Source organism: Pinus tabuliformis, chromosome 9, assembly GCF_031772625.1.
Source record: "Pinus tabuliformis cultivar Carrire ecotype Pingquan chromosome 9, CPIR1, whole genome shotgun sequence".
NCBI classification, from domain to species: domain Eukaryota; kingdom Viridiplantae; phylum Streptophyta; class Pinopsida; order Pinales; family Pinaceae; genus Pinus; species Pinus tabuliformis.
Window position 1 is genome coordinate 1,609,081,127 of NC_142307.1, and position 24,007 is coordinate 1,609,105,133.

The window sequence follows — 24,007 nt, forward strand, 5'->3', positions numbered from 1 at the left end:
ATCTGTGCCTCTTTCAATCTGAAAAAACGTATAGAAATTTTTTGCAAGTTGACTGACATGCCTGTATCAGTGCAGTAAGGATTTAGAACTTGCTTTAGAGCTTTCGTATCTATTCTTGATCCATCTCCAAAGAGCAGAACATCATCAACGAAGTGGAGATGGTTCAGATGTAAAATTCTGCCCATTGAATGCTTTTTAGGTTCCATGTTCTTTTTGCTTAAAGCACCCCCCATTACTATGGATGCAGGAGTTGGGGTATCAATTTATAATGATGAAGATCTGTTGATCTTACCTTATACAGGCAGTTGATAGGCAGTTTAATTTACCTGACAAGTGACATCTATTCACCCAAATATTTATTTTGGTGTTGTTATACTGGATAGTGCCACGAGGATTCTGAGGTTCCTAAAGGGGGCTGTTGACTGTGGATTGGCGTTCTCGTAGAAATCAGATTTCAGGTTGACTGGACATTCTGATTCTGATTGGGTAGGCTGTGTTAACTCTTGGAGGTCAAGTGGTTGCTATTGTTTTATGCTTGGTTCAGCAACAAGCATCCCATTGTTGCATTGTCTTCCACAGAGGTGGAGAAAGGTGCTGGCAGCTGTAGTCAAAGTTACTTGTGAGGGTATATGGCTGGGGAGGGTGTATATGGCTGCAGTGTAAGCTGCATTATCCTCTATCATGTGTTAACTCTTGGAGGTCAACTGGTGGCTATTGTTTTATCCTTGGTTCAGCAAGAAGCATCCCATTGTTGCATTGTCTTCCACAGAGGTGGAGAAAGGTGCTGTAGTCAAAGTTACTTGTGGGGGTATATGGCTGGGGAGGGTGTATATGGCTGCAGTGCTGTTGTAAGCTGCATTATCCACTATCATTTGTTTGTTGTATAGCTTCTCCGTGTTTTCATCCCTTTTGTTCACCATTTATATGTGCCTATAGTTTGTCATAAAAGTATTCATGTTGATTTTTATTGGCAGAGTCACTGGCTTATAACTTTGTGGATTGTAAAACATTTGTTCTGCTGTATCATTTTACATGCTTGTTTTCTGTTTCTACTTGTTTTGCATGGTATCATTTCCAGTCTTTTGAAGGTGCTAATTTTCTAATAATTTGTTTGCCAAGTGTTAAAATACTGCGCTATATGCTTTGTTACATTATGTGAGCAGGATTTAATTTGGGTTCACCATTTTGAATTGTTTTCAGATTAAAGTGTGGGCTCAGCTTTAGGTTCAAATTTTAATTATTTGTGTTTGGTTTTTTGTGGTAAAGAAATTTATTTTTGTTGTAGGATTGGAGGCATCACATTGATAAGCTGACAAGACCAATTTTGACTCCAAATGTCTTTAATTTGCCTTGAGGCTCAGACAAAGTGAAAGTTATTCATAATCCTCCGAAATCTATCTTTTCCAGAATTACAATTTTCGAGTCAAAGCAAATTTATAACACATTTTGTATCCTGGATAGTGTTAAAAATAGTAAAATACTGTAGGAAAAAAATGAAAACTAGAGTGGGTCTGCAAGAATGAAGAGGTATTTTGTATGGGTAAAACACACTTGGTTTTACAGATTCATTTCTTTACAATTTACTGCTTCTGATTATCTTTAGGCTTTATTGGTGCGCTTTACTACTTATGATTATATTTAGGCTTTATTGGTGTGCTTTATTACTTATGATTATCTTTAGGCTTTATTGGTGTGCTTTCTAATCTAATCTCCAAAGGATTTGTAAATTTGTTCTTAAGGGTGTGATTCTTTGAATCCCCAAACACAGACTTTTCTCAAGTAATGTTCTGGGCCTGGCGTGGGAATCCTGTTCTCTGATTGATTAAAATTGTACTTGGTCATTATGTCTTTTTGTTTTGTTTTTGTGCACTTAATTTCATTTGATTTCTTATTTACTGTGCGAATTAGACTGTAAAGTTTTCATTTCTAGAATGTAGGCAGTCTGATTCTTTGTTTGCTGTTGGCAGGACTGTGATTCGTGGAAGAAACATCAAGTTAGTTGTGGTTGTAGTGCAATCAACACAAACTGGTAAGTTCACAGTATATAGAATTACGTAGAAAAGCATAGAACATTACCACATTTGTGAATCACAATTCTCAAGTGTCTTTGGACAAACAAAATTGGCCTTTATTTTTTTGATTGTAAGCAATCTAGAACTTAAACCTACCTTAATAGAGTAGGTATTACGATTGACCTACAAGAAGAAAAAGCCAAACCAAGTGTTGGATGTCAAGATCATCAAGTTGGAGTCTGGACATCACAATACATTTAACATCCAGTAGTTTCATGTGTTTGGGAGTGATTTGCATGTCATGTTGAATATGAAGAAGACTGTCCAGCTGAATCCAAATTTTCATTCAGATTTAGATGGGCTGAAGCAGGAATACTGGATTTGCCCCTGACAGGCTTTGCCCTTGCACCAGTGGCATTTCAGGTGCATGGGTGCAAGAATTTGCAGTCAGAATCCTCCATCAGGGGCCTTAGTTAATTGGAGGTGTTTCCAATTCCTATAAACCAAAGTTACTGTATCTATCTATGGAGGATTTGGATCTGGATCTAGATCCACTCAAGATATGTTTCTGGTTTGGAAGTGCCAGAGTATTTGCTTGAGATATGTAGTGTATTACTATTTATGCTCAATAACTATTATAAAGTCATGTGGCTCCTCATATAATACAATGGCGTAAGAGGATATTCTAGATTTTTTGTCCTTCCACATCTCTAGTAAGCCACTTAGTACACGAGGTTTATGCTTGGTGAGCCAACCCTATCATTCGCAGGCCATCCCAATCTTTCAGACTGCAACAAAGCTCCCAATTCACCCTATGATTCCTTACTGGTAGGCTGGCCCAGAGAAAGTCAAGAAGGGGCTTCTTGTACTGTTTATAGGTCACTTGAGAGGGCATCCAACTCAACAAATAATACACGAGTGGTAGCTAGAATGTTGGAACAAATTTTTAATCTCAGTACTGAGCACAAAGGCTGAGAAATATATTTTCCTACCTTCTTAGCTATATGCTAGAGAACTACTTCCCAACGGTTCTTTGGTGAGGCTTGGAAGGTGTAGGAACCTCCAAAATATGGAGACCTGACTAGGTTGGATCTACGACCATTCCTGGCTAGCAAGCCAATGAGAAATGGCTTCCTGGTCATCCAATAGCACCAAATCATGGCCTGTTGAAGTTTAGAACATGAAGCTCCATTAAAAATATGAGTACAACAAAAGGTTTTGTTCACTGCCTCCTTGCCTTCTAGAATGATAGAAAGGGAGTCATCAAAAAAATGCCCATCTGTTTGGTCAACATTCAACCTGGGTAGGCGAATACCCTTCATCATGTTAATTTTAATTTTTCAAGTGCGAGTTTCATATTTAATGTCTCATGTAGTTATTTTACTCAGAAATTATTTTACTCAATAAATGAATTTTTCCGCAGTAAATAAAATTCTGGAAACTACAAACAGGAAATTTTCTGGCTCTTTAATGCAGCAAATAGTAGCGGAAATATTTCAGAAAAATAATCTCAAAAAATCAGACAAGAACATCAATTGTTTTAACCCTCCAATCTCTCTCCATTAAATTTTCTTAGAGAAATTACGGGCTCCTTTACCAGGGAAAATGGGCCTCTGAAAATACACAGAAAATACAGTGAATGGAATCTGGCAAAAATCGACCGCCAGAAATTTGTCCTGCACTTTGCTGGCTGTCTTTCACAAGTTTGGCCCTCCTAAATCTGCTCGACACCTCCACTAGTGCGGCCTCAACCCTCTTGGGGAAATGGGTACGGGTACGAAACGTGACCCCCCCCCAAATTTTGGAAACAGGGAAACGATATATATATATTAGGGCATTTAAGAAATGTTATGTGCAATCATAAGGCATACATGATACATTGTAGTTTATTACATAATTAAATTGTCCAATGTCAATACATAAACTATAATTCTCTAAAATTAGATCACATTTACTCATGAATGATCACATAATGAAAATAGCAATATCAGAATATCCAAAATCAGCCTTTATTATATATCCAAATTTCAAAATCAGCCTTTATTATATATATGAGGTTGCAAGTACAATAAAGACTATGAGGCTGCAAGTACTATAAAGACTAAAGACTAATCCTCATCATCATAATCCTCATCAAAAATAGAAGCAGAAGCATGCTCAACAGTGGATGGTGGAGCTGAAGAAGATGATTGGCCAATTCCACTTCTAGGCTCCCGGTCCTCAATATTCAGGGCAGCAAGAGAGAGCTCCAAATCAGGACTTTTTGGATCCACATCCCATTCTTTAGAAAAACCACTGCTTTATTCTGAACTCCTACGAGATGCAAGGCGAAGGTTGGAGTGCACATAAACAAGATCCTCTGCATTCTGCGAGCCCAACCTGTTGTGCTTCATAGAATGAATAAAACCATAGGTGCTCCAATTCCTTTCTGTTGATGAAGAGCTTGCCACTTGTGAAAGAACAAGAACGACAAGGTTTTGCAAATGTACACCATTTGCTCAACGACAAATCCGCCACTTAACGGGATTCATGGTGCTTCTCTCATCCAAAGCTGATATCTCTGAATAATCATCTAATCCTACAACAAAATTGGCAAATTATTCTTTCACATCCTTGTGTAGATGACTTGGAAACATTCTCATAAGGGCTTTCTTCACTCCATTAGCCACCTCTCTTCCTTATGGGTACCTTCCCCTTCCCATTGCTCTGAGCAATAAACTCCTCATCATAAAATTTGGGGTTCAAGGCATGTGCTAAAGTGTGCAATGGAGTGTTGAAATTGTTCCACCTATCAACAATGATTTTCTTGACTAAATCAACAAAATGATCATCAACTAATAAAAGTTGTGGAGACTCTTGTGGAATGATTTCCCAAGTTTTCTCAACCATGGTATCCATACCATCATATACCTCTCCTAAGAAAGGTTGGTCAGTGTCGGCATTCCGAAAAAGCTCAAATGCAGGGGTTGTGAGCTTTAGCAAGAAATCTATCTTGCTCCACCACTCCTCGTCAAGGCACAATCTACGCACCATATATCCTCACTCTGAATTTGCCTGTCTCCACTCAGCCCAGAGTTGACTCACCACCACAAAAACTAATGGTTGCTTAACCTCAACAAGACGGCACAACATTAGGCAGTTTGAGGCATATCTTGTCTCGAAAATTTTTAACAACTCCGATTTGGAATACTCTCGAACTATTGCTTGAGATTGCTGGTGGTTGGCGATGAATTTAACAATCTCCCTTGCTTCCCCTATGATTTCTTTTAACCATGGACCCTTATTGTTGATCTCGTCTAAGATCAAATTCAGATTATGGACAATACAGGGTGTCCAAAAGATGTGGTCATACCAACCCTCAATAATTAAACCTGCAGCTTTGCAAATTGGTGCATTATTCGTGATAACTTGCACCACCCTGTTAGGTCCTATTTGTTCAATAGATTTTATAATAACATCAACAATGAATTGTGCATCTTTTACCTCTCCTGAGCAGTCTTTCGCTTTTGAAACATTGCTTCTTTTGGTAAAGTGGCAATGATATTTATCAATGGCTTGCGCCTTGTATCTGTCCATCCATCTGAGACTATGGTAACCCCAGAGCTACTCCAGGAAGAACGAATTGGTGATAAGATATCCTCCACAAGCTCTTCTCATTTTTGAGAATCTGAGTTTTGACTTTCTCATAGTTGGGCCCCTTGTACCCTGTAGGAGCTTTGTTAACTGCCCTTATCATATCTTGCCAGTCAGGAGAGCGAACAACATTGAATGGGATACCACATGCATAGATGCACCTAGCCACTTTGGAATCAACTCTTCTCTCGCTTGCACATTCACCAATTTAGCAATTCTACTATCTTGAACTGAAGCAGATGCCCCTCTGGTATTTGTGGATGGTGGTTGTTCTTGTTGAGTGGCTCTCCTCTTCCTTGCTTCAACCACAATCCTTGGCTCAATGTTTGGTTGAGCTTGAGGAGTAGCTTGAGTAAGCTCTTCATGCCTAATTTTGATTCCATTCGCCTCATATTTCTCTCTTTATTATGCCCTCCTCACTAATGGGTCTGCTGTTTCTGTGCAACTTGCAATCCCCTATCCTCCTCCATGCAAAAGATGTGCCTTCTCTCTTGGGTAGGAGCCCTTGTGTGAATTACTGTAAAGATTACATTGCCATTCCCATGAGCCACCACCTCCACATTTTTGTAGCTTCTGAACATTGGGCTTGGGCTTGGGGGTTGAACTTGCACCTTGGTTGGAAGCCATTGTTGCGAAAAAATAAATTAAAAAAACAAATCTGTAAAGAAAAAACGTTTTTCACATTTTTGGAGGCATAAACCCTCGAAAAATAGAAGAAACAGTGGGAAATAACTAAGAAAACGAATGCTTCTTACCCAAAATAATTTTTTGTAGCTGAAGCTACCCCAAAATGCCCAAAAGATGAGAAATATGGCTATAGTTGAGCCAAAAACCAAGAGTGCAGTAGTTGGAAACTCCCCACTCCAAATTTGCTTGTGAAATATCTTTCTCTTGCTGCTGAAATCTCCTTTGCTCACTGTTGAAAACACCCTAGTTGAAATCACTGCTGTCATCCTCTTTCTCCTTGCTAAAATCGTCCGTCTCCAAGTGAAATGACTTGCCCAATTCGTGTGATGAGGGAATGAGGCGAGAGTCTTTTTATAACTTGCGAGAGCCATATAGAAGCATCCAAAAGATATTTTATTTGCCAAATAAAATAATAAAAATGAAAAAAAACTGAAAAAAAAACTTAAACGTTGAAACGTGGCCGTACGATCTGGAAACATGTTTCAGGCTATACTGGGCCACGTTGGGCTATGTTGCAGGAAACATTGGGCCAAAGACTGTTTCTGGTCAGAAACGTTGAAATGCGTTTGGTACGGCCTGGAAACGCGTTTCAGGCCATATTGCCACGTTTCACCCACGTGAAACGTGGCAGTATGGCCTAAAACGTGTTTCCAGGCTGTACCAAACGTATTTCAGCGTTTTTGACCAGAAATAGTCTTTGGCCCAACGTTTCCTGCAACATAGCGCCACACTTATGACACCACTCCACAAACTCGACGTTGATGCTCTCAACCTCTCCAAGTTCACGACATATGTTTGCCTCACCTAAGCGAATTTTGGCCTTCCTCTTGTGCGCTCCATCTGCAAAATTTTTCTCACTCGGACTCACATTTTTTGATTTCTTGAGCTTGTAAATCTATCAGTCACCAAATCTGCACAATGACTCATGCAAATTCTTCAGAAATATCTTTATGAATCTCTTGTGTTGTATCCTCTTGCTCTCCCTTACGCTACTTTTATAATACTGCATAGGCCAAATCCCGAATCTCCAAAGTGATTGAGGGATAGGATTAAATCCTAACTTTCTTTGATTAACGGTGGAGATTAGATCTGAGTCACTTAAATAATTAATTATTTATCCTTAGAAAAACATTAGCCCAGAGGACCATATTAATTGCTCCTTTCAAACAACAACCTAAAGAGGATTTCTCCTGCATGCATGACACCACCACATGTAGAAGACCTTTTGAAGCTACAAAAATCAACACTCCTTCCTGGCAAGGAAATGATTCTTCACCACCCCATCTTGTCCTTGTAGAAAACAAACCTCCCCTTCATTAGGGGCTTGGTGAGAATATCTGCCACTTGCTCTTCTGTGGATATGTACTGTAATCTCACAACACTTCTTTGGACCTTGTCTCTGATGAAGTGGTATCTGATCTCTATATGCTCAGACTTCTCATGAAACATTGGATTTTTTGAAAGCTTGATACAACTTTGGTTGTCATAGTGAATCACTATAGGCCCCATCTCAAAACCAAACAATTTTGTGAGCATCTTGTGAAGCCATATGGCCTCACAACTTGCCAATTGCTACCATGGACTTGGCCTCTACTGAGCTAAGTGCCATTGAATGTTGCTTCCTGCTAAACCATGTGATCATTGCAGACCCCAAGCTGAAACAACATCTTGAAGTACTCTTCTTGTCCATTACACTCCCAAACCATTCCGAATTTGTGTAGCCCTACAACTGCACTTCACCAACTTTGAGATACCTCGGTCCAAACTCCACTGTACCATGAAGATACTTGAGCACATGCTTTTCTTTCACCTAATGAACCCTCCTCGGCTCCACCACAAACTCGCTGATTATGTTCAATGCAAAACATATATCTAGTCTAGTTGTTGACCAGATACATTGTTGACATGATCAACTGCCTGTGCAAAATGGGATCCACCAACTCACTCTTGTAAGCATCAATCTTCCTCAAGTTAGTGACCATAAGTGTATATGTAGGCATGAAATCCTCCATCTTGAATCTCTTCAGGATCTCAACTGGATGCTTGCCTTGCTCAAGGAAAATCTCTCCTGGCTGCTGCCACACCTCTAGTCTCCAAAAATAGTGCATCAATCCAATATCCTTCATGTTGAACTACAAAGCAAGGTTCTCCTTACACATCCTTATGAGCTTCTTTGATCCTGTCAGAAATAGATCATCAACATAAAGTACCAAGATGAACAACTGACCATCAATAAGTACATAGTACAAGTTGGAGTCCACCTCACTCTTGATGAAGCCCAACCCAAGTAGGTACCCATCAATCCTAGAGTACCATGCATGAGGTGCCTATTTAAGTCTGTATAAGGATTTCTTGAATCTGCATATATGGGACTTCCCTCCCATGCACCTCAAATTGCTGAGGTTGCTCAATATACACCTCTTCCTTAATTACCCCATTGAGGAAGGCAGTCTTCACATCCATCTAATGTATCCTCCACCCTATTTATGAAGCAATAGATATGACTGCCCTAATAGATGCATATACGACGATAGGTGCAAAAATCTCCTCATAATCTACTCCCTCCTTCTGGGAGAACCCTCTTGCCGTGAACCTCGCCTTATTCTTCTCGACACTGCCATTTGTTGCATGCTTGATCTCGTAGATCCATCAAGAAGTGACCACCAACTTCACCTCAGGCCTTGGTACTATCTCCCAAACATTGTTCCTCATGATGGAACTCTACTCTTCCATCATGGCATCCCTCCAAATCTGTTGGTTTGTTGCCTCAATGGTAGAAGGCTCGTCCTCACTGACGCTGCGCATCAAGGCCATATAACTGGAAATCTAGTAGGTGGTTTACTTTCCGTGAAGGTCTTGCTAGGAGCCTCCACATGTTCCTCAACACCTCGACCCATTTCAACCTCCTCTTGGTGGAAATCAAATGAACATCTTGCTCGTCCTCTTGATTAGAAGGTTGTGTTCCTGCTGCTGGTCCTTGCTCAACCTTCAGAGCCTCTCACTCCCGATTCTTTGCCACTATTGGATCTAACATATGTGACCTCCTTAAAGGTCCTAACCTCCTCAAATCTAACATCCCAGCTAATCACTATCTTCCTTTGCTCTGGCATGTAGACCTTGCAGGCCTTTCAAGTCTCACTATATCCAACAAAAATTCCCTTCTCTGAAGAGGGCTCCAACTTGGCCCTCTTTTCTGAAGGAATTTGGACATAAATTGTACTATCGAAGGTACGAAAATGGCCCACCTTTGGTCTCACTCTTGTAAAATCCTTCTAAGGAGTTTTGTCCTCCATTGCTTTGTGAGGACTCCTATTCTGTAAATATAGAGTCGTGTTACACGCCTCTGCCCATAAGAACATAGGCATATCCTAATCATGGATCATGGCCTTGGCTACTTCGATTATAGTCTTGTTCTTCCTCTCTGCCATTCCATTACGTTGTACATTATATGGCACTGTCAGTTCTTTCTTGAATCCTACCTCCCCGTAGAAACTCTTGAACTCATTGGAAGTCTACTCTCCCCCATTGTTTGATTTGAGGACCTTGATTTTCTTCTTAGTCTGGTTCTCCACAAGAGTTTTGAACTCTTGGAATCGATGAAAAACCTCATCTTTAGCCTTCAAGAAGTAAACACGTCCTCTTGTAATAGTCATCTATAAATGTCACAAAATAACTAAACCCAAATACAGGCTCCATTGACATAGGATCACAAACATCGGAATGAACCAAATCCAAAACTCCATTGGACCTTGTCTCATTGTTAGGAAATGTTGCCTTAGCATGTTTCCCAAGCGAACATCCTTTGCATATGCCATCCTGCTCTATAATGAAGCAAATGACCTCACGTCCCCTGTCCCCCATAGCTGAAATGGAGAGTAAGTTCTTCTCCAACCTAGGTACATATAGAACTTTCTTCACCTCTATAAGACTTTTTAAGTCCAACTGAAATTGTATGCTAACAACGCCTCCCATTGCATACATGACATTATCAACAAGATCCACTGAAGATCACGATACTCTTTGGCCATACTGGTGAAGAGGTCACGAGATCTCATTATATGACAAGAATCCACAATCCATATGCCATATGTCCTTGTGCGTGAAAGACAAGACACCAATGCAAATTCCTTCTTGAACTTCTCGGCTAGCTCATCCATTTGTGTTGATGCAGTTGTTGATGTTTTCCCCTTGCCTTTCTTCTTGTTTGGGCACTGTCCTACATAATGACCATACTTACGACAATGGAAAGCACTTAACTTTGCTCATGTCCTTTTCTCTTTTTGTGAAGATGCTCCTCCACCTTGATTTTGTTGGCTTTACTCTTGCCTTTCTTTGCTTGCCCAACAAGAGTAAGATTCTCCTCATCTCCACCTCTACTCTGTCCACCAGATATTGAATTCTCTCAAATCTCCTTTTGAGTGAATTTGATATTTTAAGTGAAGAACAAAATGCAGAGTAGGCTAGTTGAGTAGATTGCAGAATAGTCCAGTGGAGTACAAAATTGAGGAATTAAGCAAACTAGAGTCTAGTGTAGATATAGAGTTGATCGCTGAAGTGTTGAAGCAATTTATAGACCAGACCTCATAGGGGATTGGTGTCTCTTGTAGGTTGGTACCCACAAAGCAGAGAAGGGGATTGGTGTCTCTTGGAAGTTGGTGCTTGCAAATCCGAGGGTATTGGTGCCCCTTGTAGGTTGGTTCTTACAAATTGAAAAATTGAAGGGATTGGTGTCTCTTGTAGGTTGGTGCCTACAAGATATTTCATATAATCAATTTTTGTGGTTTTCTCCCCTATGGGTTTTCATGTATATCTTGTGCTATTTGTTTAGTTTATGAGATCGATGCTTCATGGTGTTTGAATGTTGAAATAAGTAAAAATTGTCATTATACTAATTCAACCCCCGCCAACTCTCATATAATTGTGAAGTAGTTTACAGATTAGATCCCAGAGGGGATCAGTGTTTCTTGGAGGTTGGTGCCTACAAAATCTTTCATATAATGAAATTTTGTGGTTTTCTCCCATAAGGGTTCCATGTATATCTTGTGTTATTTGTTCAATTTATGATATTGATGCTTTATGGTGTTTGAATGTTTAAATGAGTAAAAATTGTCATTATACTAATTCAAACCCCCCCAAACTCTTAGTATAATTGTAAAGCAGTTTACCGATTAGATCTTAGAGGGGATTGGTGTCTCCTGTAGGTTGGTGTCTACAAATTTGAAAATTGAGGGGATTGGTGTCTCTTGGAGGTTGGTGTCTATAAGATCTTTCATGTAATGAAGTTTTGTGGTTTTCTCCCATAAGGGTTTGTAGGTATATCTTGTATTACTTGTTTAGTTTATGAGATTGATGCTTTATGGTGCTTGAATGTTAAAATAAGTAACATAAGATATACATGGAATCTGCCACCCCACCCGCCCCCCCCCCCCCCCCCCCAAAAAAAAACTCTTAGTATAATTGTGAATCCAACATCTTCAATGCATCCCAAATCCTATTTAGGGCATTCACAATCACTACAAATCCTAACCAGCTATACAAAATCCAAACAAAACATTCCACCAAGTTCTTCAAGCTAACCTTTGGAGCTTCCAATCAAGCCAACATCACACCAACCAACAAACCCCAAGATCTTCCCCTTGCATGACATGCTATCAAGAAGATTCACACACTTGCATCCCACAAATGACTCAACACATGCATTTCAGAAGACAAGGAACCCTAGTTCTAGCATCTCACAAATAGTACTCCTTGTTACATGAGTAGTATATGATCTTCCAAGATCCTTCAATTATAGATATCATCACTCCAATTATCAATCTTTAAGATACAAATTATTTGTTTTATATTAAGATTCTCTCCTCCCTTTATATAAACTAAGGATGCCAACAACAAAACATGAACTTAAGTTCACAAGTAACCCGAGGCTAAGTCAACAAATAAAGCACTCCTCAATGCAAGGCGTCCATATGTTTGCTAGGGTTTGTCCAACCTCCAAGTTGGGGCTTTCTCCAAGTTAGGTGTCCACATATCAAGCAATCCTCCAAGATGTTGTGCCCTCCAATCAATGCCTCTTCAACTCAAGTTTCATCCTCAAATTGTGTATAAGGTAGTTACATGCTCGTATGGCCAAGCGTCCAACTTCCAAGTGCCAAATTCCCTCCTTCAAAGTGGCTACCTGACATGTGCCAGGTGCCTATCCTCCTCAACAAGTGTGTCCTTGTAGAAGATGCTAAATGTGACATATATGCCAATTACGACATCAAATATTGTGCCTCCCAATTCTAGTGCAAAATTACACGAAATGCAAGCTTTCCAAGTGTAAGTTAGAAATAGATAAAGGGACCACAAGCCCTCACATCCCATGAAGGCTTTCCTAGCTAGGTGAGGGCACTTTTGGCACCTCAAAATATATTAATTTGTTTTCACAAAAAATATGGTGAGTTTGATGGTGAGTATGGTGAGGTTGTTGTGAGTTTGTGGTGAGTTCATTGGTGAATAAGTGGGCTAGGAAGACTTGGCAAGGCTCGTGAGTCTTGGGCTAGTCAGAGTACACTGCTATGCATTGTGTAATGTTTTAGTAAGCCATCTCAACATTCGGCAAGTTGGAACAGAGGGTAACAAGGCATCCTTCCTTTAGCTATCTTTGCCCAAGTCTAGATCTTAGTCTTCTTTTATCCCTTGATCAGATTTTAGAACAACAATTTTTTCAATGATTTCAATTGTTGATGGAGATACCTCTTGTTATGGCATAAATTCTTGAGCACCTAATTTAAGAGGAGCATGATATCATATATTGGGTTGCTAATCTTACCTTGGAGGAGCTTTCTGCATATTGTGAGGCATGTTTTCCATTGGAGAATGCCTTTGGGATGTCTTCAAGGTTCTCAAAGCATGAGTTGCATTTTTGGAGGCATAATGTGGATCATTAGTATACTTTATAAGCCTAGATGAAGGTTCTAGGAGGATGCACTTCATGAGATGATGACACATGACATCTAGAACCCCTTTTTCAAGGTCAACTATGCATTTTTAGAGGAACACCCTTCAATGCAGGGGTTTTTAAAATCTTTTAGTAGACACATTTCAAGAAGCTTTTTGCTTTAAGGGGGAACTCTCCACTAACTAAGGGGTTTTCATTATTGTTTTGGAGAAGTTGCTAGAAGATCCCTTCTTCGTGAATGCTACAAGCAAGAAGAAGACGTGTGGCATACAAACTCTAAGACTTGGTCAAAATGGTTATAATCTAATGGAGCATTTTGCATGATGAAAAGACGTGGCTATTTGGACCAATTTTGTTGGAAATACTGAGAGGGGCAGGGGGCAGGGGGGGGGTTGGGGAAGTGAATCAGTATTTCATTATTTTAAACTATTTTTATCTTTTAAAACATCTGATGCACATAAATCATGAAACACAGATCTTTACATAAGAAATACTTACACAATTTTCTTTGTAAATATTTTGTAAACTCCCTTGTACAAAGTAGGCACCAATGTACAACTTTCATAGGCACCAACCTATAGGAGATTTCATTCCCCTAGTTAAGAACCAACTCATCAAATGCAGGCACCAACCTACACGAGACAGCAATCCGCCCCCCCCCCCCCATGCCCCCGCTCTCGCCCAACTGAGCACCAACACAGCTAATTGTAGACACCGACCTACGTCAAGGCATTCCTTGGATCTGTCACCAATAACTTCTAGTCCTCAGCAAATTCTTCAGTGAATTGTTCTCTAACCATGCAACCCTCAGGTTTGCGCCTTCAAGCTTGATCACAGCCACTTGACCTGTACACCTTAACTTTCTGCTCTTCAACTAGGCTTCTTGACTTGGCTCTTTAGATTTAATCTCCTACATGTCAGTTATCTGTATTTGATCCAAAAGAGGTCGGCCCATCTGGAACTTCAATTTCCTCAACTCTTGCTGTTCATTGTTCGAGTATCACTGCTTAGGTTTTTATATGTTCAAAGAGAAGGTCTGCCCACTTGGCAACTTGTACTGAACGCAGTAGATTTCTTCCTGCTACATAGAGCTTTTCAACGTGCTTCAAACCAAACAGGCCTTTAGAACCTTGAAAGTCTGGTTCCTGCGGGCTATTAACCTTTGCACTAAACACTCACCTTATGCAGCCCATAGGCCTATCACAAAACTTGTCAACAATAACGCTGTTCTTACTGCACCTCTGTCCACAATAGTTCTTGGCCCTATCAACATTTTAACATCACAACTATTTCCACTAACAGCTCCCTTAACACTGTCTTAGCCAACCAGACTCCGTCTCCAAAGATCCCTGCAACAGTTCTCCAAGATAGCAGGACCACCTCAAAGATCGGACCAGAGACTCGGTCTATAACAAGACTGCAACTTTGGCCTCAAACCAGACTTGAACATGGCCTTCAATGCACCAGAACTTGGCCCGCAAGACATGCCTGAATTTGGCCTAGAAAACCACCAGGACTTGGCCCTCAAGACAGGCCTGAAACTTGGCCTTCCACACCAGAATTCGGTCTCTCTAAGCAGACCTAAAACTCGGCCTTCAAAAGGACCAAAGTTCGGCCTTCAATATGGCTAAAACTTGCCTTCAACAGGGCTGAAACTCGGCATCTAGAACAACTCTGCAACTCGCCTGCTCACTGGTCTTTGTGCTTGGTATGGAATATAGCTGCACTGTGCCAAATGTATTGTAATTTTTAAGGCTGTGGTTAATAACAAATCTGTTACCTTAACTTGTAAATACAGGGCATCCAAATCTGACACCATCGATCTGTAATTGACTAGCCTATGGCTGAGTCAATTCTCTAACAAGGACTTTGATTAACTTCGTGCGCAGTACTTGATAATATTGTGTTATTTTTGCTGTGAATTAAACAATGATTTTAGGTTTTGAAACAAAATAACTTTCAGAGACAATAAACACGCATAATTTTACCCTGGACAATGCAGTGTGAGAAACTCCAGCAAGAATGGTTTGTTTGGTTCTTGATTCTTTCTTAGATAATTTTTACATTCAGAAGCAATACTCAGAGATATCATGTATTCTGACTCTGCTGTAATTTGCTGATTGCTGGCTTGGGCAACACAGTTTGGGCTCGGGGACAGGCTTCATTCCCCCTTGGACAAGCTAGTCTTTTGCCTCTTCATCATCTCAGTATTGGAACAGTACTCTTATTCTCGTTCTTGGTCGTCTAACCATTGCTAACGCTATGCTTTTCATCAACCATACTTCTATCATCTCACTTTTGAGGAAGCCGAATCAAATGCCAAAACACAGTTTCCAAACATAGTGTAGCTATCTGCCACCTTACCACTTGTCCACCTGTCTATCCGTTGAAGGGCCAGACGTCCCTAAAATGTGTTGAGGAAATTTAGGTAATTCCCTTTTTTCTACATGGAGTTGAAGAGCACATGGTGGCATTTCTTGTGGATGAATGGATCCTTGTTGATTAGCAAGTTGGTCTTCTTCATCAATGGGTCGGTTTATTTGCCTCTTCATTGTCTTGGTATTGAAACAGTTCTCTTATTCTCGTTCTTGCTCATGTAACCATTGCTAACGCTATGCTTTTCATCAACCATCCTTTTATCATCTCACTTTTGAGGAAGCCGAATCAACTGCCAAAAAACAGTTTCCAATCATAGTGTAGCTATCTGCTGCCTTACCACTTGTCCACCTGTCTATCCATTGAAGGGCCAGACGCCCTAAAATGTGTTGAGGAAATTTAGGTAATTCCCTTTTTTCTACATGGAGTTGAAGAACTCATGGCGGCATTTCTTGTGAATGAATGGATCCTTGTTGATTAGCAAGATGGTCTTCTTCATCAATGGGTCGGTTTATTTGCTAGTGGGTCAGTTAGCTTTGTTATTCAGTCGGTTAGCTGGTTCACAAATATTCAGTTAGTCAGTCAGTTGAATGGATACATGGAATGTTCTGTTACTTCACTCATTCATCCAATTGATTGATGTCCTCTAAGTCTTGTCTGGTCACTTGCTGTTTCCTCGTGGGCGTGGTCAAGGTATGGCAGTCAATTCGTGGGTTTGTTGACTAGTAATCAACCATGTTTTCTCGTTTGAATCTTGAGATATATTGAGGCAAAGGCAGACACACTATTCAAAAAACATTGCGTATTGTGGTGGATGAATTGCCCAAGATGTGTTCGAGCAAATCCCAGGACTGCATTAGAAGGTCTCTGCGAATTCAACTGAGTTGGGACAATGTAATTGGTCAGACTCATCAACTGAGAAATCCTCATAACATTATGACAAAACTACAAGGGTATTGCAGCATGGCCACTTCAGTGGAACAAATATTCCTTGAAAGTGAACTGAATAAGCATTTTCTCAGGCTTACCTTATCACAAGATCCGCAATAAAGTTCCCTTATCTATGATAATTTTGCAGGTTTCCAATCTTCAGGGGAATGGTTTATTTCCCAGTTTCCAAGGCATCTTTCTTCATACTGGAGATGTCAGATATTTTTCATGTTTGATCTCTCTTTTTATGATGTGAATTATCCTTAGTAACATGCTTGTCCATGTTCTAAATTGATTGACATGCAAACACACACAAAATCTGGTAAGATGAGGGCTATTCAACAAATTTATGGGATTCATGCTCCAGTGTTACAGTAGCAGAAGAAATAATTGGTCATTGATTGATATTTTGATATTATTTGATAATTACAAAATTAGAGAGAGAAAATGAGAACAGATACAGAGATAACTGTTGACAAACTTTTGCTTCTTTGAGATAATAGATTACATATTGACTCTGTCTACCACAATGGTTGTTAGTTAGAAGAGGGGCAGCCTTTGGATAAGGCAGTGCGATTATTCATATTATCTAAACCTTTTTGATTTCATTGGTGCAACTATTGTGTATTTTATCTGTAAAACAAGTTCTACTTTTGTCAAATCTATCTCATATTTTAAAGTGAATATTATGCAGATGATGTAAATGAAGATCGTCTGGTAACATTTAGGAAGCGGGCAGAAGTCGAGACAAAGTGTTTTTTCATTTTTGTTAGGCAGGATGCATCAGAATTAAATCGGTCTCTCAAAAGGTATTCAAACCTCCTTTAGCATATATCATTCTTCAGAGTTGAGAAATCTCTTTTCTTAGACTTGTTTTTATTGTGGATTTTGCAGGCTAGGCAGTATATTTGGAGAGTTATCAAATACTTACTATAGAGAGGAAGGACGAAAGATTAAAATCCGCATTGAAAAGAAGAACTTTAACTCAATTGAATTGAATGTTCGCTACAATTTCAAGGTATGAATCTGCTCTTGTGTTGCATTACAACATGGCTGTTATTGGCAATAGAGTCGATAATTTGTTCAATTGCCTGTGTTGCTGGAAACACTTGGAGGGGAGGCCTGAAACAATGTGTATTGGACTTTGATTGGTGGGAGGGGGTGGTGTCATGCACTAGGTACACCATAGAAATGTTTTGGTGCCATATGCGATTTTTGAAAATACTGTTCCATATTTTGGAAATAGGAACCTCACATTTTTTGCTAAATTGCGATGTTACCAGATTCAGAATCGACAATGAATCGGTGAGGCAAAAGAGTGAAGAGTTTTAATCGGATCGAGAAATGATTAGGAAAAAATAGGTGATTTCAAAAAGAAAAAAAACACAACATTTTTCATTGATTTTCAATAAAAAAAACCCAACATTTTTCATTGATTTTCAATAAATCCATGTCCAGACTCCAAACAATGCATAATATCAATAGATGTCCAAAATATCATGAACGAATAAGTATCTCATATATGTTATGAGTCCAAGTGTGATCCAAAGTACTGAGTCATGACTCCTAACCAGTGACTACATAGAACCAGAAGCATCTGCTGCTAAAAGTATATAAAATACTGCATACTACTGGGTAAAATAACAGTAAATGTCATCTCTCAATTGCTGCTGAAAGGATACCATAATGGTTTGGTACTAAAATCTCTGACAGAGCATACGTTGAAGCTATCATTGGAGCACACTGCACACTACGCCTCTATTACACTATGACTCTATCGCACGGGGTAAATTGAAATTGAAATCATGCCTCTATTACCTTCTCGGTGTATGAGTTGTGGGCTTGAGCAGTGAGAAGTGAGTTACAGACCGACTTTTAATTTTTAACTTAACTAAACCATGCATCGAAAAATGCAGGAACCCTAAAAGATAAACCCGTGCTTGGCAAGTCGCAAGTCAAACTAGTGTTGACCACGAGTCAAACTCGGTCAATGCGAGTTTGACTCACCAAGAGTTGAATAAGATCATTTGAGGGAAGAGCAGAGTTTGACTTGCGATTAATCGCGAGTGATCGAAGATTCATGTTTCATTGCTAAATTGTGAGATGTATCAAGATTTCCAAAGTGTTTGCAGGGTGAATGTCTACGTTTCAACTTTCTGGCTTGAAAAGGTAAAATCTTAACAGACATTAAGAAGAAACAAACAAAACCCTGAAAGAAATCACATAAACCAATGTTGCAAATATTGTATCAGGGAATATATTGTCAAGGGTTTGGAAAGAAACTTATTGGATATATTGGTAAATATCAGCAACCATTAACTTGGACTTGATAATCTCAGAAAGTTGGAAATATCAGGAGAGATTGGAGATATTTTGCAACAATACCATCAACATCCTGGTTTATATCTAACTTCAAGTCTTAATTCTTAAAGTTAATGGAGGCATTTTCATTAATTTTAATGTTTACATTAGAAGTTAAAGTGAGACCCCAATTTTAGGATGTTTGGGGCTAGATTCAATGCCACTAGCCCTCGCGTGTAGAAAGTAGAGGTTGGTGTGTTTTTCAACTTTTATGATACTTAACAACTTTTTCAGCATTCAAGGTTTTTGCAAAACAAGACGTAGTAGACCATACTTCCTACACCTTGTGAAACATATGGATTTGATTGATCATTGTAGTATGATAATATTTGGACTATTGAGGCCATTTAGAGCTTCAACGTTTATGTTTCATGGTATTTTTACATTTGAATTCATGAATGCTATTTTGAATTTGTTATGTCTTGTGGTTTTTCCCTACCATACCATGTAGATATGTGTATGTGCACATATTTTCCCGACTATATCATGTGTGTATCTATGAAGCACGGGTTTGCGAACCTAGGGGTGGGGTTCTTAAACCCGTCCTGGGTTCTCATCCTCCCAAACCAGCTGTTGGAGCTATTGTGTCCCGAACGAACCCGTACGACTGGGTTCGTCCCTTAAGAACTTGATACACTATGATTGCTGGATTGGTTCATTTGTCGAAAAGGGTTTGTCGAACCCCTATAATGGGTATGTGATGGGGTTCATCTGTGGTGCGGGGCAATAAAAAATGTTTTTTTATTAAACAAACAAATTAAAAAACATGTTATAAACTTATAAGTTATAACTGGACGACCCTAAATTGCATTTGTTTCACATTTGTGGCTTTGCGATTCTCACAAGTCTGAGAGTTTGATGGCAGTGCAAGGTTTGGTCTTTTGCATGTTTGACTATAGTGCAAGAGTTCATTATCTGAGTGATTGCTCCTGCCATTTGTTTGCAGTAGTGTAAAAACCTTTGTATACCCATCTGTATATGCTGCCATCAGAGGAAGACAATAAATTTGTGGCAATGCCTTAGGGCAAATTTTGAATGTAGTATAGCAATGGACATATAAATTATTAATATTCTTTTTAATGTTTTAGTTTCTGATTATAATTATCCTTTCATTGATTTAGTCTCTTCCCCTTTTAAATAATCTTGACTTTTCCTTTGGATAATTTATTTTATTTCATAATTTTGATTTCTTTGTTGTATTTATAAATCTATTTGTGTTTCTTTATTTAATGTGAATTAGTTGTTATTTCTTAATTTATTTATTAATCTTGACCTTCATTTACTCTCTATTGTATATTTTTTACCTTTTTTTTTACTTTTTCCATTTGTTTTTGATTTTTAGTTAGTTGACCTACATTTATTCCTTTGATTCCTTATTATTTAATTTTAACCTGACTTTTGTTTGACCTAGAATAGGTTGGTCCTTGTTTTTTCCATTTTTTATTTTTAATCTTTGTAACTTTTCTTTGAATATTTCAATTTATTTTTGCTATATTATTCTAAAATATTCCTTTTTAATAAATAATATTTCTTTATTCAAAATTAACCGTTATATTTTAACCGTTAGAATTAGTTGTTTCTACATGGCACTCTCTTTATATAATTTGATGCCAGGATTTGATTCTCCATCTTGTCCTGACGATGAACCACACTAGATGGTTTGAAACACATTGACAAAATGTTTATGATGTGATTTTTACCAAAAGATTTCTTATTATTCAATGGACATATACTTATGATTCTGATATCTATTATCATGATTCACATCAATATGTAAATTGCAATTTCCGCTTGATATCAAATTTGGAATTTCAAATTAATTGTTCATGTTTAAGTCTTTAAATGATTTATTTTCTTGTTGTAAGTTGGAAGATTTCAAAATTCATATATATTATAATTTATAAAATATATAAAATATAATATACCCTCGACGAACCCACGTACCTTGTTTCAAAAAGTGACGCATCTATCCCCACACTTGTCCTTGTACCGGTCCCCAAACCCACATTTCCTAGCAACGTAGGTGTGTATATATATGTTTGTGCCTATTACCTACCCAAGTGGGTAACCCCTTGGGGAAATTTTTTCTCCCATTCTGATCAACTGGCCAGTAAGCAACCTTATGATGATCTACAAATTGCTAGCCTCAAAGGCCTTCCATCTATGCTCCGGTCAATGCTTTATGACATCTAGCTTACTCATCGAATGAAGGTGGGTCTTCCATTGTAAGGTACATTAATCATTCTTGTAATCAAGTGCTTTCAGTTTTAGGGGTATTCTAGTATGGATCATAGGTTAAATTAGATGATAGCTTGCTTTGGGTTGTATTATTGCTCCCATGCTTCACCTTGGTGGCTATCCCTTGCCCCTAGTCTAGCGCGACCTTTCTTAAGGCCTTTTTTTCCACTGTTCAGGAGGGGCACAAATACGAGGCACTGATTGATGTTGCATGTCCATTGTAATTGATACTTAACATTTTCCATGTTGCCTTCTATCCACATCCCATCTTTGGGTTGATTGGTTCAGGAGGGGCACAAATACGAGGCACTGATTGATGTTGCATGTCCATTGTAATTGATACTTAACATTTTCCATGTTGCCTTCTATCCACATCCCATCTTTGGGTTGATTTCTATCTATCACCAATATTGGCTCCCTGTTTTCCTCATTCTTGAATAGGGACCTGGAAACTTTTCCCTAAGAGGTTGGTGCAACATAAAGAAAAGAAAGATCACGAGTCATGAAGATAAAATGCAAAATATTGTTTGGGATATAATATAGTGTGTGGACCATGGAATATAATATAGTGTGTCTGGACAAAAGCCCAACCTGAGCTCTAAACCCCCTCATTAGCCCTCACCCAGTTCCTGGCTAAGGCATGAGCATTCAAACTGAAAGGAACTTTGAATATCCCAATGTCAATGAGCAATAAACCACTTAATCATTAATGGGTAGTTAGTGCATAAATAAAAGCTTGTAGCCCATGCTATGCAAGAAAAGAAATCAATGAAGAAAAAAGTGCACAAGAGGAGTTAAAAATAATAGGTCGAGGAAAGGCATAACATAGGCCCCATGATTGCTTTGTTCTCATATTATAATGCTCAAGAATGATAGCATAAAGACTATGGCATCCTCCGTGAATTATATCCCCAACATGCCACTGACTACTTGCACTTACTGATTTATGGGTGTCCTAGGAATTATTCCTCCCTTTAGGGTTGGAAGCACCTAATAGGGCCTTTGAATAACCCTTCCATATCTAAGCATGGTAACTTGTTTACAAACCCTAAGCTTGGAAGACATTTGAAGATGATGCTTGTGTGAAGCAATTTTGTGTTTTTTGCATTAAATATGGCTCATGAGGATACTCTTATGGTTATTTTACCTATGATGATGATGTCACTTGATTTTGAGGGTATGTTTTAGATGTTTTCTCTGAGGTACAACTAGCATCCCTTGAGAGATTGGTTGAGACCTCTCCAACACTTCAGAGAGGATGTCCAACCCCACTTAGTGAACCTTCTAGGCACTAGAGCCATGACATTGACCACTTTATGAGGAGAGTTGATCTTGGGATGTATCTAGCACTGTTGATGACCCTCTCGTCTTACTTGAGATCCCATTGATGACCTAAATTGACTTAGTTTCCCTCCTATAAATAAAGAGAAGTCAATTTAGGAGATTCATTGTCACACACTCTCATTTGTTCATTTAGAGAGATTGTGCACTAGTCTTTTTTTCTCTTGGACACAATGGAGCACTAAGGTAGTGAACTGTCTTGGGGAGGACATTTTTGCATTGGAGGGATTTTCTATTGGACTAATAAAGTGATTCTATGGTGAATTGTGTTATTTAATGGTGAGTATCTTCTTCTATTTGTAAATGTTGTAGAATTAGTGTTTCTACGAAGTTTTCTTTATATATTGAATATTTTATGGCTCTAACATCCCCTTTGCAAAAATTTGTCACCAAGTATCCTTCGTGGAAACTTATTATAGCATTCCTTCATCTTAAATATCTAATTGAATTGAATGCCGCTAGCATTTAGATTGAGAGGTTTTCTCCTCTCTTAATTCGCTCCAATCAAGGATTTCTACCATTGACCTCACCGTTTTTTACTCCATATACCCAAAATTCATAAAGGCACTAGTTTTTTGTGTGTCAGACATTAAAATAAAATTCCTTTTCCTTTTTTTTAAATGTTTTATGGGGTAAGCTAGAGTTAGGTTATGGAAAAATATGCATTAAATATCATAAAATACATTGGACCTCCTAGTCCTAGGGTTAAATCTTCAAAATTGGAAAAGGAAAAATATTATTTTTATGCATTTTTTGGCCATCTTTTTAGGGCTGATGTCTAGAGTTTATTCCTTGTTTAATGCATTTTCAGCCATTAAAAAATTGCTGCAATCTTTTCCTTTGTTTACTCATTCAATAGCCTTGGTTATTTGTTGTTTATCATTAATTATAGTCTGCCTTGCTATTGCTGTCATAAATTTTGCATGCTGTAATTTGTGCTTAATATAGACCCTAATTTATAACAACAATCATTCAATTAAAGGTAGCATGTGTTTGGAATTTATTTGAGCATCTTCAGGACTATCATAGCCCTATAGACTTAGCCATAAGTGACAAGCCCTTTGAACTCATTACCTCATCTCACCTAAAGCCCTACTTTATTGCATATTATCCTTGGGTGTTCACTGTTTACTTAGTAGAGTCCATAGAATCCTTTGAGAATTCTTGGGTTACTTAATCTTCGAGATTTGCTGGGGAAGCCTCCCTTGTTGGGAAAACATACATCCATAAAAGGTGACAGTGGTGGTTGATCCCATTGTTGCCCTTGATCTAGAGTGCTTAGTGAGACTTCGTATTAAGATGCCAGGTTTTGTGGTAACAATGTTGTTTCCCTGCCATTTCATATGTATACATATATGTGTGTGCACGTGCATATGCCGTTTTCCTACCACATCTTATTGAGCCTTTCCTGAAAGTTTGTTGTAATTATTCCCTCTTTCCATCTCCTTATTTTGGTTCTATTTAATTCAATGCAAATACTATTGTCAAT

At 38.7% G+C, this 24,007-nt stretch overlaps 1 protein-coding gene across 1 annotated transcript in view; it reads left to right on the forward strand.

Annotated features, from left to right (window-relative positions):
• Positions 1–237: 237 nt before the first annotated feature.
• Positions 238–24,007, forward strand: part of LOC149154942 (uncharacterized) — a 172,401-nt gene continuing 148,631 nt past the window's right edge. Inside the window, exons 1-6 of the mRNA XM_089444265.1 lie at positions 238–255; positions 491–591; positions 735–848; positions 1,968–2,029; positions 17,273–17,387; positions 17,473–17,596. Coding sequence (XP_089300391.1) covers positions 238–255; positions 491–591; positions 735–848; positions 1,968–2,029; positions 17,273–17,387; positions 17,473–17,596 — 534 coding nt within the window. The remainder of the gene's footprint in view (positions 256–490; positions 592–734; positions 849–1,967; positions 2,030–17,272; positions 17,388–17,472; positions 17,597–24,007) is intronic.